Raw genomic sequence first — 15,487 nt, forward strand, 5'->3', positions numbered from 1 at the left:
GTTAGAATCTGAAGTCTCCCAGTACTTATGAGCTGCTGTATGTCCTGCAGGAAGGGGTGTATTCTTTCCAGTCTGACACAGTGCTCTCTCTGCTGCCACCTCTGTCCATGACAAGAACTGTCCAGAGCAATAACTACACAGAAAACCTTTCCCTCTTAAAGGGGTTATCCAGTACTACAAAAACATGGCCATCACTGATGTATTGGGGGGACATGGGAGAAGTGTAAGCCCACGGCCATGCCCTATATATTGGCAATAGCCATGGAAGGCTTAGTGAAACAATGAATGAGGACTATTTTTTTTTTATTGAAAATCATGTATGTTTAAGGGTTAAACATGCCCAGGTCATGAAGTGGTTAAAGGGCAGGTTCCTGTTATTCTCCAAGCCCCTGGCACAATACAGCACATGAGGAAGAATAAAGAAGGCAGCTAGAACCAGGCAATATGGGAGTGAAATCACGTGACCAGGTTAGAATAACAGAAACCTACGAGAGCCCATAGGACGTTCATTCAGAGCAATCACTTCTAGGGATGGGCGGAGCTATGGTAACGCACCGCGATGATTGGAAGGTTCTGAGCACGTGGCTCTCTGACCCGTTGTCAGGGTAACGGGAAAGCGAAGCGGCCTGGTACTGGAGTTCAAGCCTAACGGGAGAACGGAGGAAAGCGGGGAGGAGGCCTGAGGGTGAGAAGTATACCGCATGAGGGACGGGGAGACGGTGTGTACGGGGCTCAGGGCTGCTGTATAGACGGGTATGTATGAGCGCGTCCCCTCAGGACATAGCGGGCTACTATACAGACATGGACGGCCATTTATGGGCTTTACTATCACCTCAGCGCCACTTACCCATAGGATCATAGGATGCCGGGTGTATCATGTATCATAGGGGCCCTATAGCCAAACGTGCACTGGGGGCCCAATATGTGACGTCACAGTACAGGGATAATACACACAGTGATGTCACAGAACAGAGATAATACACACAGTGATGTCACAGTACAGGGATAATACACAGTGATGTCACAGTACAGGGATAATACACCCAGTGATGTCACAGTACAGGGATAGTACACAGAGTGATGTCACAGTACAGGGATAATACACACAGTGATGTCACAGTACAGAGATAATACACACAGTGATGTCACAGTACAGGGATAATACACACAGTGATGTCACAGTACAGGGATAATACACAGTGATGTCACAGTACAGGGATAATACACACAGTGATGTCACAGTACAGGGAGAGTGCACAGTGATGTCACAGTACAGGGATAGTACACAGAGTGATGTCACAGTACAGGAATAATACACACAGTGATGTCACAGTACAGGAATAATACACACAGTGATGTCACAGTACAGGGATAATACACACAGTGATGTCACAGTACAGGGATAATACACAGTGATGTCACAGTACAGGGGGGATAATACACACAGTGATGTCACAGTACAGGGATAATACACAGTGATGTCACAGTACAGGGATAATACACAGTGATATCACAGTACAAGGATAATACACAGTGATGTCACAGTACAGGGATAATACACAGTGATGTCACAGTACAGGGATAATACACACAGTGATGTCACAGTACAGGGATAATACACACAGTGATGTCACAGTACAGGGATAGTACACACAGTGATGTCACAGTTCAGGGATAATACACAGTGATGTCACAGTACAGGGATAATACACACAGTGATGTCACAGTACAGGGGGGATAATACACACAGTGATGTCACAGTACAGGGATAATACGCACAGTGATGTCACAGTACAGGGATAATACGCACAGTGATGTCACAGTACAGGGATAATATGCACAGTGATGTCACAGTACAGGGATAATACACACAGTGATGTCACAGTACAGGGAGAGTGCACAGTGATGTCACAGTACAGGGATAGTACACAGAGTGATGTCACAGTACAGGAATAATACACACAGTGATGTCACAGTACAGGAATAATACACACAGTGATGTCACAGTACAGGGATAATACACAGTGATGTCACAGTACAGGGGGGATAATACACACAGTGATGTCACAGTACAGGGACAATACACAGTGATGTCACAGTACAGGGATAATACACAGTGATATCACAGTACAAGGATAATACACAGTGATGTCACAGTACAGGGATAATACACAGTGATGTCACAGTACAGGGATAATACACACAGTGATGTCACAGTACAGGGATAATACACACAGTGATGTCACAGTACAGGGATAGTACACACAGTGATGTCACAGTACAGGGATAATACACAGTGATGTCACAGTACAGGGATAATACACACAGTGATGTCACAGTACAGGGGGGATAATACACACAGTGATGTCACAGTACAGGGATAATTGGCACAGTGATGTCACAGTACAGGGATAATACGCACAGTGATGTCACAGTACAGGGATAATATGCACAGTGATGTCACAGTACAGGGATAATACACAGTGATGTCACAGTACAGGGATAATACACACAGTGATGTCACAGTACAGGGATAATACACACAGTGATGTCACAGTACAGGGATAATACACACAGTGATGTCACAGTACAGGGATAATACACAGTGATGTCACAGTACAGGGATAATACACACAGTGATGTCACAGTACAGGGATAATACACACAGTGATGTCACAGTACAGGGATAATACAAAGTGATGTCACAGTACAGGGATAATACACACAGTGATGTCACAGTACAGGGATAATACACAGTGATGTCACAGTACAGGGATAATACACAGTTATGTCACAGTACAGGGATAATACACAGTTATGTCACAGTACAGGGATAATACACAGTTATGTCACAGTACAGGGATAATACACACCGTGATGTCACAGTATAGGGATAATACACACAGTGATGTCACAGTACAGGGATAATACACACAGTGATGTCACAGTACAGGGATAATACACACAGTGATGTCACAGTACAGGGATACTACACAGTTATGTCACAGTACAGGGATAATACACAGTTATGTCACAGTACAGGGATAATACACACCGTGATGTCACAGTATAGGGATAATACACACAGTGATGTCACAGTACAGGGATAATACACACAGTGATGTCACAGTACAGGGATAATACACACAGTGATGTCACAGTACAGGGATACTACACAGTGATGTCACAGTACAAAGATAATACACACAGCGATGTCACAGTACAGGAATAATACACAGTGATGTCACAGTACAGGGATAATACACACAGTGATGTCACAGTACAGGGATAATACACAGTGATGTCACAGTACAGGGATAATACACACATTGATGTCACAGCACAGGGATACTACACACAGTGATGTCACAGTACAGGGATAATACACACAGTGATGTCACAGTACAGGGATAATACACAGTGATGTCACAGTACAGGGATACTACACAGTGATGTCACAGTATAGGGATACTACACAGTGATGTCACAGTACAAGGATAATACACACAGCGATGTCACAGTACAGGAATTATACACAGTGATGTCACAGTACAGGGATAATACACACAGTGATGTCACAGTACAGGGATAATACACAGTGATGTCACAGTTCAGGGATAATACACACATTGATGTCACAGCACAGGGATACTACACACAGTGATGTCACAGTACAGGGATAATACACACAGTGATGTCACAGTACAGGGATAATACACAGTGATGTCACAGTACAGGGATACTACACACAGTGATGTCACAGTACAGGGATAATACACACAGTGATGTCACAGTACAGGGATAATACACAGTGATGTCACAGTACAGGGAGAATGCACGCCATTATGTTGAAGCATAGAGATAATGCATGCGTCCATGTTTGTTTGGCCTCATGAATCTGAACGTCAAGTCTCTGGGTTGTTTGAAGAATGGTGACCTATTGTTCCTGTGTTCTCTTCGGGGAGGGGTAAGCTGTAGCCAGACAGCTCCGGCAGCGACTTATCTCTTTGATATCAAAGGTGTCAGGCAATGATTTTCCATTATTTCCGACCCCTATTTCCGGTGGAGCGTCTACATGGTTGGGCATTGCACAGGTGTTGCGGCCACTTTAAGCAGCTTTTGTTAAACAAAGTCACAGAACATAGGGCGAGATTTATCCCTCTGTATAGTAAGATTCTCTCTGTTTTAAGTGACAACCAATCACAGCTCAGCTTTCATTATAACAAAGCAATATGTGAGATGAGCTGGGATTGGTTGATGTAGGCAACAAAAAGACTATTACGGTAAGAAAACATTACTAATCTTCTGTATTCCTGTAGCCCAATCGCAATGCTGATAACACAAATGTCTTGTGTACCACACAGGTCTCAGAGGCACGAAGAGCAATGGCCGTATATTTCGATCATCGTATAGAAACTCCGAATCTTGCAGCATCGCCATCTATCATCTCCTGGCATAATCTTCATACTTTGTTGGCCGTGGGTTCAGTCAGCCCAACTTCTGGTGGTTGTGTCGACGTCTATAGTGAACTAGTAAGTGTTGTTGTATTCCAGAACTAGACCATGCTCACACAACGTAAGTTCTGTACTAATCACGGCCATTGGAACAATTGGTACGGAATATACGTTTTGCTGCAGGCTTAGGGAATCCCGGCCGGAGTGTATACACAGAGCATACACTCCGTCCGGGATCCCTAGCGGCGCTGTAGAAAACTGACATGTCAGAAAACGGCAGAAAACACTGTCAGTGCACACTATGGAGCGTGCAGCTCCGGCCACTCACTTCATAGTGTGCAGTGTAGAGTTCTGATGCGGGCACGCACGAATACGCCCGCATCACAACTTAGCGGCACTAGAGATCATCTGGACGGTACTGCAGTACCGTCCGGGATAATGTTTTCTGAGACCGGCCGCTCTGTGACCTGGCCAGGTCACGAAACGGCCGGTCTCATACTACGTGTGAACATAGCCTCTCATGTTCCATGTGTGGTTTGTAAATATACACATTGTGCTACGGAGCAGAGTTCATAACTCCTGGCATAATAATGCATGGTGATGTGGGGAACTCCGTTCTGTAGCACATCCTCTGTATTTATGGACTTTACACGGAACGTGGGAATAAAGCCTTAAAGAGTACCTATCATTGAAACCTCTGACATGTCGTAGCGACACGTCATAAGACCCCCGACGATCATAAGAATAACATCATCTCCGTCTCACTGGTAAAGGAAATATAATGCAGCCTTATGGAACTTTGGGTACAGCAATTACTATCAGTTCCATAGGGCTCCATTAAAGTCCTGTCTACTGATTTTTTTAGCAGTGAGACGAAGATGAAGAGGCAGAGTGTGTGCTGCTGAGCGTGTCTGCCCCTTCATTCTAAAGATCAGCAGGGGTCTCAGCACTCAGACTCTGACCTGTTGCTATGATATGTGAGAAGCTTGTTCAAATGATAGGTACCCTTAAGGGATGAGAAACACAAAGAAGGTGGAGACCTGTATAGATTGTAACTTGATCGAAATGTTTTCTTTTTTTTTGGATTAAAGAGGGCTGGAAGTAAGTTATGAGTAGTGATTAGCGAACTTGCAGTAAGTTCGGTTTTGGCAAACTTTGTCTGAACCCGAAAGCTCAGCATCTGACACTGGAGAAGTTGGATGCAGCCCTAGGACTGTCAGCAAAAAAAGGATACAGCCTGTGGCTATTTTCACACTACGTAAGTTCCGTGGAAATCACGGCCATTGTTCCAACGGCTGTGATTTACAAGGAACTTACGTAGTGCTGCAGGCTGAAGGGATCCTGGCTGGAGTGTATATACATAGTATACACTCAGGCCGTGATCCCTAGCGGCGCCGTAGAAAACGGACATGCCAGTTTTCTGTGGCCACTATTCATTGAATAGCGGCCGCAGAGAACCTGTCAGTGCACACTATGGAGCGAGCTCCATTGTGTGTTGTGGGGCGTTCTGATGCGCCTGCATCAGAACTCTGCGGCGCTAAAGATCATCCGGCCGGGATGATCTTTTCTGAAACTGGCCGTTCCGTGACCCGGGCCGGTCTGATATGTAGTCTGAATATAGCCTATGGCTGTATCCAGTACTCTCTAGGGCTGCATCCAATTTCTCCAGTGTCAGATGCTGAGCGTTTGGGTTCGGACAAAAGTTGCCAAACTTAAACTTTCGGCAAGTTCGCTCATCACTATGAAGGATCAGAGCCTGACCCACCATTAGGTAAAACCTGCATTCATATGTTCTCCTCAGTCTTATGCTATTTAATAGCGGTGATTGGTCACAGACAGACATTGTTCAAAGATTTTGGGTTTAGTTTACATCAGTCACTTTTGCAGTGTAAGGCTATGTTCACACAACTTAAGTTCCACGGTAATCACGGGCAATTTTGCACTGACCGTGATTAGTATGGAACTTACCTTGTGCTGCAGGCTGAGGAAATCCCGGCCGGAGTGTATACAAATGGTATACACTCCGTCCAGGATCCCTAGCGGCGCTGCGAGAAACTGACATGTCAGTTTTCTGTGTCCACAGAAAATCCTGTCAGTGCTCCGGCCACACGCTCCATTGTGTGCAGTGGAGAGTGCTGATGCCAGCGCATATGGATGCGCCCACATCAGAACTCAGCGGCGCTAAAGATCATCCTGCCGGTACTGCAGTGCCGGCCGGAATGATCTTTTCTGAGACCGGCCGTTCCGTGACCCGATCGGGTTACGGAACGGCTGGTCTCATACAGCATCTGAACATAGCCTAAATCTTCATGCTAGGTATTTGCTTCAGTATCATTTTTGTTGTCGCTTATTCTGTTATAGGGTGACCATGTTAATAGTTCGCATGTTGAAAGATCCTACCAGCCAACTCTCTTAAGCTGGCATCCAACAAAAAAGTTGCTTGCAGTGGGCTTGGCAATGGGAGAAGTCTTTGTTCTAAATGAGCCAGACAAAGAACATCATGACGTACCATCAACACACAGTGCGGAGATCACATTGCTGGAGTGGAGCAGTAACAACAACCGGCTCATTTCTGGAGACCTGGTGAGTATCGCAAGTTTTGTGGAGATACGCTAAACAGCAGAAGAATGTTTTTATTAATAGGTTGGCGCCTTCTCATTGATGGATTAGAGCAGCGTAGAAGGCAAAAGTGCCGGAGAACCCTAAAGGGAGACTGTAAGCTAGAAAAGATGCCCCAAACTGCTTATGAGGCAGCTATAGCTATGTTAGTAGCGAGACTATCCATAGCTTTTTTCTAGTTTAAAAAAAAAGCTTTTTAATACAGCTCTGAAGAGTCACAGAGGCGTGGCCACTGACATGTCCTGGCCACACCTCCATGACACTTCAGACCTGTTATAAAAGCATAGCAGCCTCAGATAACAACAATAAAGATATGGATAGTCTTGCTACTTGCATAGCTATGTCGCCTCGTAAGCAGTTTGGGATGTCAGTTTCTAGCTGACAGTCCACCTTTAAGCGAAATGGGGGGAATTTATCAAGTACCTGTACCCTGCCCCCCATGCACCCAGCAAGATTTACTAAGAGGCACATCTCCAGAGAAGGCGAAGATGTTTGCCATGATTTATGCCTGCTAGCAGATGTTAATCACAATGAATCAGCCGCTGGAGGTGACCACACCTCCTCCCCGCCTTGCCGCACACCGCCCTGCCCACCCATTAGACAAGCAGGGCGTACGTTAGAGAAAAGGCGCCTCCCATTTTGTCATCATTGTTTAAAGTCAATCTGCCAGTTGTAATTCATGTTCCAAACTGCTGACGCTGTTAGATGCTGTTATGTCAAGAAGACACGTGGTACCTTATGTATATCTGTAGAAAAAATGCTTTTGTTCTCTTTTGCAAAGTGTCAAAGAGACGTTCCCAAGCCCTGAATGTGCTGAGGGCTGTAACTCCTCCTCCCATCCCTGTCCCTGCTTGACTGACAGTCAGAGCTCAGCACTGTCTACAGTTGTAAGATTTGGAATCAGAGCTCAGCTTCTTCCTAAAAATCAGTCAAGCGTGGATTGAGATGGGTGGGGGAGTGAGGAGATGTTACAGTCCACAGCACTTCAGGGGTGTGGAAACGCCTCTATGACTCTTTGCACCAGAGAATAAAAGCATTTTTACAGTATGGAAGCACTGACAGATGAAAGGTGCCATATTTCTCCTTGCCCTGATGTCACTGTAAAGTGTATTGGGGCCTCCCGAGTGGAGATAGGGGTCAGGCTTCATGGAAATTCATTTTATAATTGGGGAGGTAAGCCACTGCTGTCTGGCTGCGGCTTACTCCTCCCCTTAGAGAACACAGGAACATTTTGGCTGTGCAGAATGTTCACGTGTATGTAGAGGACAGGAGGTAGTGAAGGTGTATGGTCGCCCTAACAATGTCAGCAGATTGGAAAGTGAATTGATTTAAATATCATTTATATAGTAAAAACATTTTTTTAAGAATTTTTGGTGATTCCCCCCCCCCCCCTTATATTTTACTATCTATATTATAAAATAATAAGTCTTGCAGTTTTCAGCCACCTGGCTTAAAGGAGACGTCCCATGGAAGGATATAAACTGCAGGCAGGCTAGTGGGGGCAGGAAAATAATAAAGACCTGAACTCATCCGTCCCCGTCCCCGGCTGAGTGATTGCTCGCCCAGCCAATCAGTGACTTGGACGGGACACGCCCCAGTCACTGACTGGCTGAGCAGGTGATTGCTGATCCGGGGACGTTTCAGCTGGTGGAGCCGGGTACGTGATGTAGCTAAAGCTGACAACCAGTTAGGACAGGTTAGGGCATAAGGACAGGGGACTTCAGGTCTTCATTATTTTCCTGCCCCCACTAGCCTGCCTTGTTCTGTAGAGATCCCTTTCCAGCAGTGTCCATCTTATCATCACATACATGAGTACATTGAAAGACAACACCAGTATAGAGATAAGACACCATTCACAATACACATTTATTGCTCGGCCTTCCCCAAGGCTAAAAAAACTTGCGCTATTTTTCTCTTCGCGATCCGTGGAAAATCATCCGTATTTGCATCTGTTTCCGTAAAATGTGAACAGTATTCATTTGCTTAGATTTGACCCGTGTTTTTTACGGACCTCACAGATGTGATGTCTGTAAAAAATATGGATCCCATAGACTTCTATTGGTAATCCGTACCGCAATCACAATCCGCACTAGGACATGTCTTTTTGTACTGAACGGATTACGGATCAAAATTAAACCAGACTTCGTAAATAACCTTAAATAAATCAATGTGCTCTAAGTTTAACCATGATTACAGACCCGCAGTTATGGACAACTTTAAGGGACGTTTGAATAAGGCTTAAGAAATGACCATTTGACAGGTCACAGAGCATGCCCAGATATACCCATTGTAGGATAAGGGTCTGAGCCAGTCTGTTGTGTCTATCCGTGGAGCTTGCTGAGAAGCAGATCTCTGCTGTTAAGAGCAGCTCAGGCAAGAAAATGCAATGAAAATATAAAGAGTTTAGAAAAAAACTGATTTTGGGATCTGGCTTTAATTATTTAAAAAAAATCATACTGTAAAGAACTGATATTGGAAAATTATATAACTTTTTATTTTGGCAAAACTGTAAAAGCCCTTAGGGCAATATTCCTGCAAGAATGTAAAAAGTTGTTGGTAATAAAAGTTCTCTTGTAATATATATATTTATATATATTTTTTCTTTGTATAGAATGGCCTGCTTGTTATGTGGCGGCTGGACCAGCGAGGGAGAGTACAGGGAGCGCCATTACTGAAGCTGGACTACCACAAGCCTTTGACTCATTGCCTTTTCAAGCCATTGGCTCCAGAGGAGTAAGTGCTAATCTCCAAGCCTCCAGTATATCAGTATATAGCCTGCAAACCTTTTCTCGTTTCCTGTTGTACATGGCTGTATCCTTCTATCATCAACCTTGTTAAATGGTAGAGCCAGACATGGGTTTTCCATGGATTGGCCTTCCAGATTCTGGAACAATTTACAGTGTAAAAGTAATTGATAGAAAATGCACAGAGCGATTTCAACCAAAGTGATCATTCATCAGGTAAAACTTAGATGCTTGATGGACTTTAGGGCCATTCACTCGTCCACAATATATGGTCAGTGCACGGGCTGTATACCCGGCCGGTCTCTTACGACGTGTGAACGCCTCAATCTACATTTTTGTAATGTTTATGGCCACTTTTAGTTTAGACTAGGCATTCTAAAGGTCTGCATACACTCTATACATTGGTTGGCTGTTCCCAGTCTCTCGTTTTGGGTTCTGCTTTCAGTAAAGAGTGTATAGGCCTCTCCTGGGGTCGTCTGTAATGGGAATTCGCTGCCCAATCTATTTATTCTCTGAGAGATAAGTCGCAGCAATCCTCCCCTTCCTATATAGAACATAGGAAAGCTCTGCTGCAGTATGAGCAGCCTTTAGTGCACCGTCACTGGGTTGGGTAGGGGGTTGCAGAGACTACGGCACCAACTTTGCTGGGGAGAGGGGGCCCGATAGCTGTGAAGCTCCACCTAGGTGACACTGTTCAGCTATGTACTAAAGCAGAAAGACACAGATGTATGTTATATATCGATTGTGCTGTATCCAACCTTGTGTATGTGCTACAAAAACATGGCCAATGTGTTTCAGAGACAGCACCACTGTTGTCTCCAGTTCAGGTGGGGTTTGCAATTAAGCTCCATTCACTTCAATAGTACTGAATTACAAAACTCCACCCAAACTGGAGACTAGAGTGGTGCTGTCTCTGGAAGAAAGTGGCCATGTTTTTGTAGCGCTGGATAACCCCTTTAAAGGGGTTATCCAGCGCTACAAAAACATGGCCACTTTCCCCCTACTGTTGTCTCCAGTTTGGATGGGGTTTTGAAACTCAGTTCCATTGAAGTAAATGGAGCTTAATTGCAAACTGCACCTGAACTAGAGACCACAGTAGGGGGGAAAATTGGCCATGTTTTTGTAGTGCCGGATAACCCCTTTAAAGCTCTTTTTTTTTCTGCTGTATAACTGCTTTATTATGGCCCCTAAAAATCTGAAGAATGACTGAAAAATGGATCAAAAGCAAATACTGCTGGGTTGTTATATATAACATATATTGTAAGGTGCCCTATTGGCATACATACTGAAGGTGCTGGATACTGTATTCTCTGCTCTGGAATTTATCACTACAACAGAACTTGTTAAAGGGGTATGCACATCTTATTAATCAATGCCATACTGTTAGGATACGCCACGGGGGTCTGACCTTTGGGACCCCTGCCAGTTCTGAATATTAAGAGACCGCAGTGATACAGTCTCATCACAGCTTTCCCCTGCTCAGCGGCAGCCAATCACCTACTGATCTAGGAACTGCAGCACAGCTCTATACAGATGAATGGGAGCAGCCCCCTGTATAGCTGGATGGCCAGCAGTGCTGATATACAGAAATACACAGCTATGGGCTGCAGCACAGCGCTATACAGATGAATGGGAGCAGCCCCCTGTATAGCTGGATGGCCAGCAGTGCTGATATACAGAAATACACAGCTATGGGCTGCAGCACAGCGCTATACAGATGAATGGGAGAAGCCCCCTGTATAGCTAGATGGCCGGCAGTGCTGATATATAGGAATACACAGCTATGGGCTGCAGCAAAGCGCTTTACAGATGAATGGGAGAAGCCCCCTGTATAGCTGGATGGCCGGCAGTGCTGATATACAGGAATACACAACTATAGGCTGCAGCACAGCGCTATACAGATGAATGGGAGCAGCCCCCTGTATAGCTGGATGGCCAGCAGTGCTGATATACAGAAATACACAGCTATGGGCTGCAGCACAGCGCTATACAGATGAATGGGAGAAGCCCCCTGTATAGCTGGATGGCCGGCAGTGCTGATATATAGGAATACACAGCTATGGGCTGCAGCAAAGCGCTTTACAGATGAATGGGAGAAGCCCCCTGTATAGCTGGATGGCCGGCAGTGCTGATATACAGGAATACACAACTATAGGCTGCAGCACAGCGCTATACAGCCCTGTAAATCAGACCCCCACTGATCGTAAGGTGCTGGCATATCCTAGCCATAAATTGGGAATGCCTAATGTATATGTCTGCAGGCGAAATATTTCAGAGGTCGTATGTGAACACAGCCATAGCACTATGGGAAATTGACTTGGGTTTAGCAGAGGAAGATACAAATGAAGGGACCCTTGTTGTGTGATCCACTTCCAGCCATGACTGAAGCTCAGGTTTACATGACCGATTTCATTATTCCCTATGGGACCAACCTGTGGCTAGCAGCAGATGTTTCCCTTATACAGGAAGCTACAGAAGTATCATGATGTTATATAACATTGTATGGTTACCTTTGGTGTCCCGCACTCCACATGGGTTGACACTGAAATCACAGCATTTAGCCATACAATTTTTGGTCTCATTTGATTTTCTGTTTTTCCCCTTAGCAGGTTTAAAACCCAAGAAGTCATGTGACCGGCTGCTAGGAACAAAGCCGATTTTTTTTTTTTTTTTTTTTTTTTTAGCATTTCTTATGCATTGGTCGTATGTTATATTGCTCCTATGTTTTTTATAGAGATATGGCACAGCTGGCTAAAGCTGCGGTGAGCGGAGATGAGAAGGCTTTGGATATGTTTAATTGGAAAATGAAGGCAGCTGCCCAGCTGGAGTTCAGCTTCTTCCTGAGCACAGGAGATGGTACGTGGCAGTAATGTAGTCATTACTAAGGGTGCTGTGCCATCCCACTCATGACAGGGGACGGGTAGCTTCCTAGCTGACAAAAGAGCAAAAAAAGTGCGCTGATTACCGATTTTTTTTGTTACATTATATATTAAAAAAAAATTATAAAAAGTGATCAAAACATCCGAGCTACACAAGTATGGTATTAATAAAAACTTGAGATCATGGCGGAAAAAATGATGCCCCATAGCCCTGTAGGTGAAAAAATAAAACTGTTATAAGCGTCACAATAGGCCCATTTTATTAATAATTAATTGAGAAAAAAAAAAGGATTTCATAAAAAAAATATTTATAACATTAGAGAATCTGTGTAAACCTGAATATGGTTGTGGACTGACCTAAAGAATAATGGTATTAGCATTTTTTCTGTTTCTTTCTGTGTATAGGCCACAGCGGGGTGCAGCCTGCACAGTGTGAACAGTGTTATTGGAGTGCTGACCATTTTTTGCTTTTTATGTCTCTGTGACATGTCAAAAGTTTTTTATATAATGAAAAGTACGCTTTAAAGTTCAACCAGAAAAATGCATTTTGGGTTTATGATATGATTAGTATTGATATGTAATTTTTTTTTGTGTGTGTGTGTCAGGCTCCATACACTGGGTGAATGAACAGGCAAAGAGCAGCCAGATCATCGTAATGGACAGTCCTGCAAGGAGGCTTCTCTTCCTGGAGAAGAAAGCCATATTAGTGGTGGTGACCGAGAATTTGCTGCTGTCACAATTTTTTGTGAGTCCAGAAGGAGACGCTGAGGAGCTATCCAAGGTAGGAAGTGACTGCCAGTGTGCTGCTTGCCTGTCATGAGACTTCTTGTACATCGCTGTTCCTCTTTCTGTTACCATAGTGGGTGACTCTTGCAGGACGGCTTTTATTAATGTGTATGGCATGAGATACAGACATCATAAACAGAGTGGCATGTCTAGTAACAAAAGTAGAGACAAATATCTACAATGCAGAGTCGAAACATAAAACCACGCAACATCACAATCGGTGGTGAGACACAGGGAAGAAATATATTAACAAAGGGAAATGTCATTTAAGGCATTCCAGATATTGCTAGTAATCAGGTAGTAAAGTGAGAGGCCATAAATAAATAAGAGTGAGAAGGTGTTTCCCCAAGACCCATGTGCATAATTTAGGTAAGAGTAGGGACGTCCTGAGCTGATATCAAGGTTCGGGGTGAGTGGCACCACACGTCCCAGATTTTCCCAAATTTGGCGGGGCACTTACGATGCTTGTAAATGATGTGTTTATATGATATTACAGTATTAACAAGTGCAATCCACATATCAACAGTAGGGGGCCCCTGTCAATCCACCGAAGGGCTATGGCCTTTCGAGCAAGAAAGAGGGTTTCCCTCAGGAAGATAGATGTGTGATGGGTGCACACCTCCTCACATATTACTCCAAATAAACAGAATGTGGGATCCAGAGGCACCTGCAGGGGGCACATTTTGGTAAGCACTGTCACCACCTCCCTCCAGTAGGTCTGCAAATGAGGACAATCCCAAATCATGTGCCAGAACCTGGTGGATTTATATAGACATTTAGGGCAGGAGGGGGAAGGGATCCTGCCCATCCTATGCAGACGAACAGGGTTCAAGTAGCTCTGGTATATTATATACAATTGAGTAAGTCAGTTATTGACTGAGGAGGATACAAGAGTGTGAGAGCTCAACATAGTTTCATAAGACTCGTCTGACATAGCGGGAATATATTCTGTCCACCTTTCTACAGTTGGAAGCGGGGTATTAGATGCTTTGAGACAGATAAGATGTGAATATAATAAGGAGATTAGTCCCCCAGGGCTTTGGGATATGATCACACCGATATGCGGATGTGAAGAAATTACCACCCCACCATTCCCAAACTGTGCATGTAAGAGGTGCCTCAGCTGCAAGTATTGCAGGACGGCCTTACATCTCCAGTATTTGCAGATTTGGTGTAAAAATCCATATTAAGATGACACTTTGAATTCATCAGGATTTCACTTCTGTACATTGAATGGTGGAAACCCACCACGGAAACCAGCAGCATTTCGGCCATGGATTCTAAAATCCCCAGCATGCTCTTTAATCTGCATAGGACGTTTCTGCTGCATGTGAATGCCAGGTAGACCTTACATGTGCATGGCTACTTCTGTTATAGAAACAGCCAAGCCATGCCAAGGTGGGACCTGCAACTTTCAGACATTTATGGCATATCACAGTGTCTAAGGTTGCAATACCTTTTTAAAAGCCATACTACATCCTTCTCTCTGGCGTACTCCTGCCTTATCCCCTGCTTGCCTGATGGGTGAGTGGGGAGCGCGGTGGGGAGGAGGTGTGGGCTCATTTATCATGATTTATACCTGCTCGCTGGCGTAAATCATGATCCAAATCTACACCTGCTGGAAGCAAATGTAGATTTGGTACGCCGGCCGCCTCTTAGTGAATTCAGCAGGGGAAAAGGGGATGGGGCTAGTGGGAACTTTGGCTTGATGCCTGGGAATGGGTTACACTGTGTTAAACAGGGTCCATTTAAAGTGAACACTGGGAAAGCTCCACCCTATAAACCCAGCAGAGGCCAATAGTGTGTTGGCCATTATTCTGGACATATCTGTCAGAATTTGCTGGGTGGAATAGCTGCACGTTTTATATATATGTATGTATGTATGTATATATATATTTTTTTTAGTATGAGACTCAATGTATACAATAAGAATGCCCCCACCGGCATATAAGTCTTGCAGACACTGCCTATTGCAGTGTAACAAAAAAAGAAGATCAAACAGTAT

The 15,487-nt window shown here is 44.4% G+C and overlaps 1 protein-coding gene across 3 annotated transcripts in view; it reads left to right on the forward strand.

Annotated features, from left to right (window-relative positions):
• Nucleotides 1-308: 308 nt before the first annotated feature.
• IFT140 (intraflagellar transport 140) overlaps nt 309-15,487 on the forward strand; it is a 70,991-nt gene continuing 55,812 nt past the window's right edge. Inside the window, exons 1-6 of one of the 3 annotated variants that reach the window (XM_069984175.1) lie at nt 309-753; nt 4,365-4,532; nt 6,816-7,037; nt 9,685-9,806; nt 12,552-12,673; nt 13,302-13,477. In XM_069984175.1, coding sequence (XP_069840276.1) covers nt 4,386-4,532; nt 6,816-7,037; nt 9,685-9,806; nt 12,552-12,673; nt 13,302-13,477 — 789 coding nt within the window. In that variant the 5' untranslated portion in view covers nt 309-753; nt 4,365-4,385. The remainder of the gene's footprint in view (nt 754-4,364; nt 4,533-6,815; nt 7,038-9,684; nt 9,807-12,551; nt 12,674-13,301; nt 13,478-15,487) is intronic. The other 2 variants (XM_069984174.1, XM_069984176.1) reach the window with 2 other exon arrangements.

Source organism: Dendropsophus ebraccatus, chromosome 9 (genome assembly GCF_027789765.1).
Source record: "Dendropsophus ebraccatus isolate aDenEbr1 chromosome 9, aDenEbr1.pat, whole genome shotgun sequence".
Taxonomy (NCBI): Eukaryota; Metazoa; Chordata; class Amphibia; order Anura; family Hylidae; genus Dendropsophus; species Dendropsophus ebraccatus.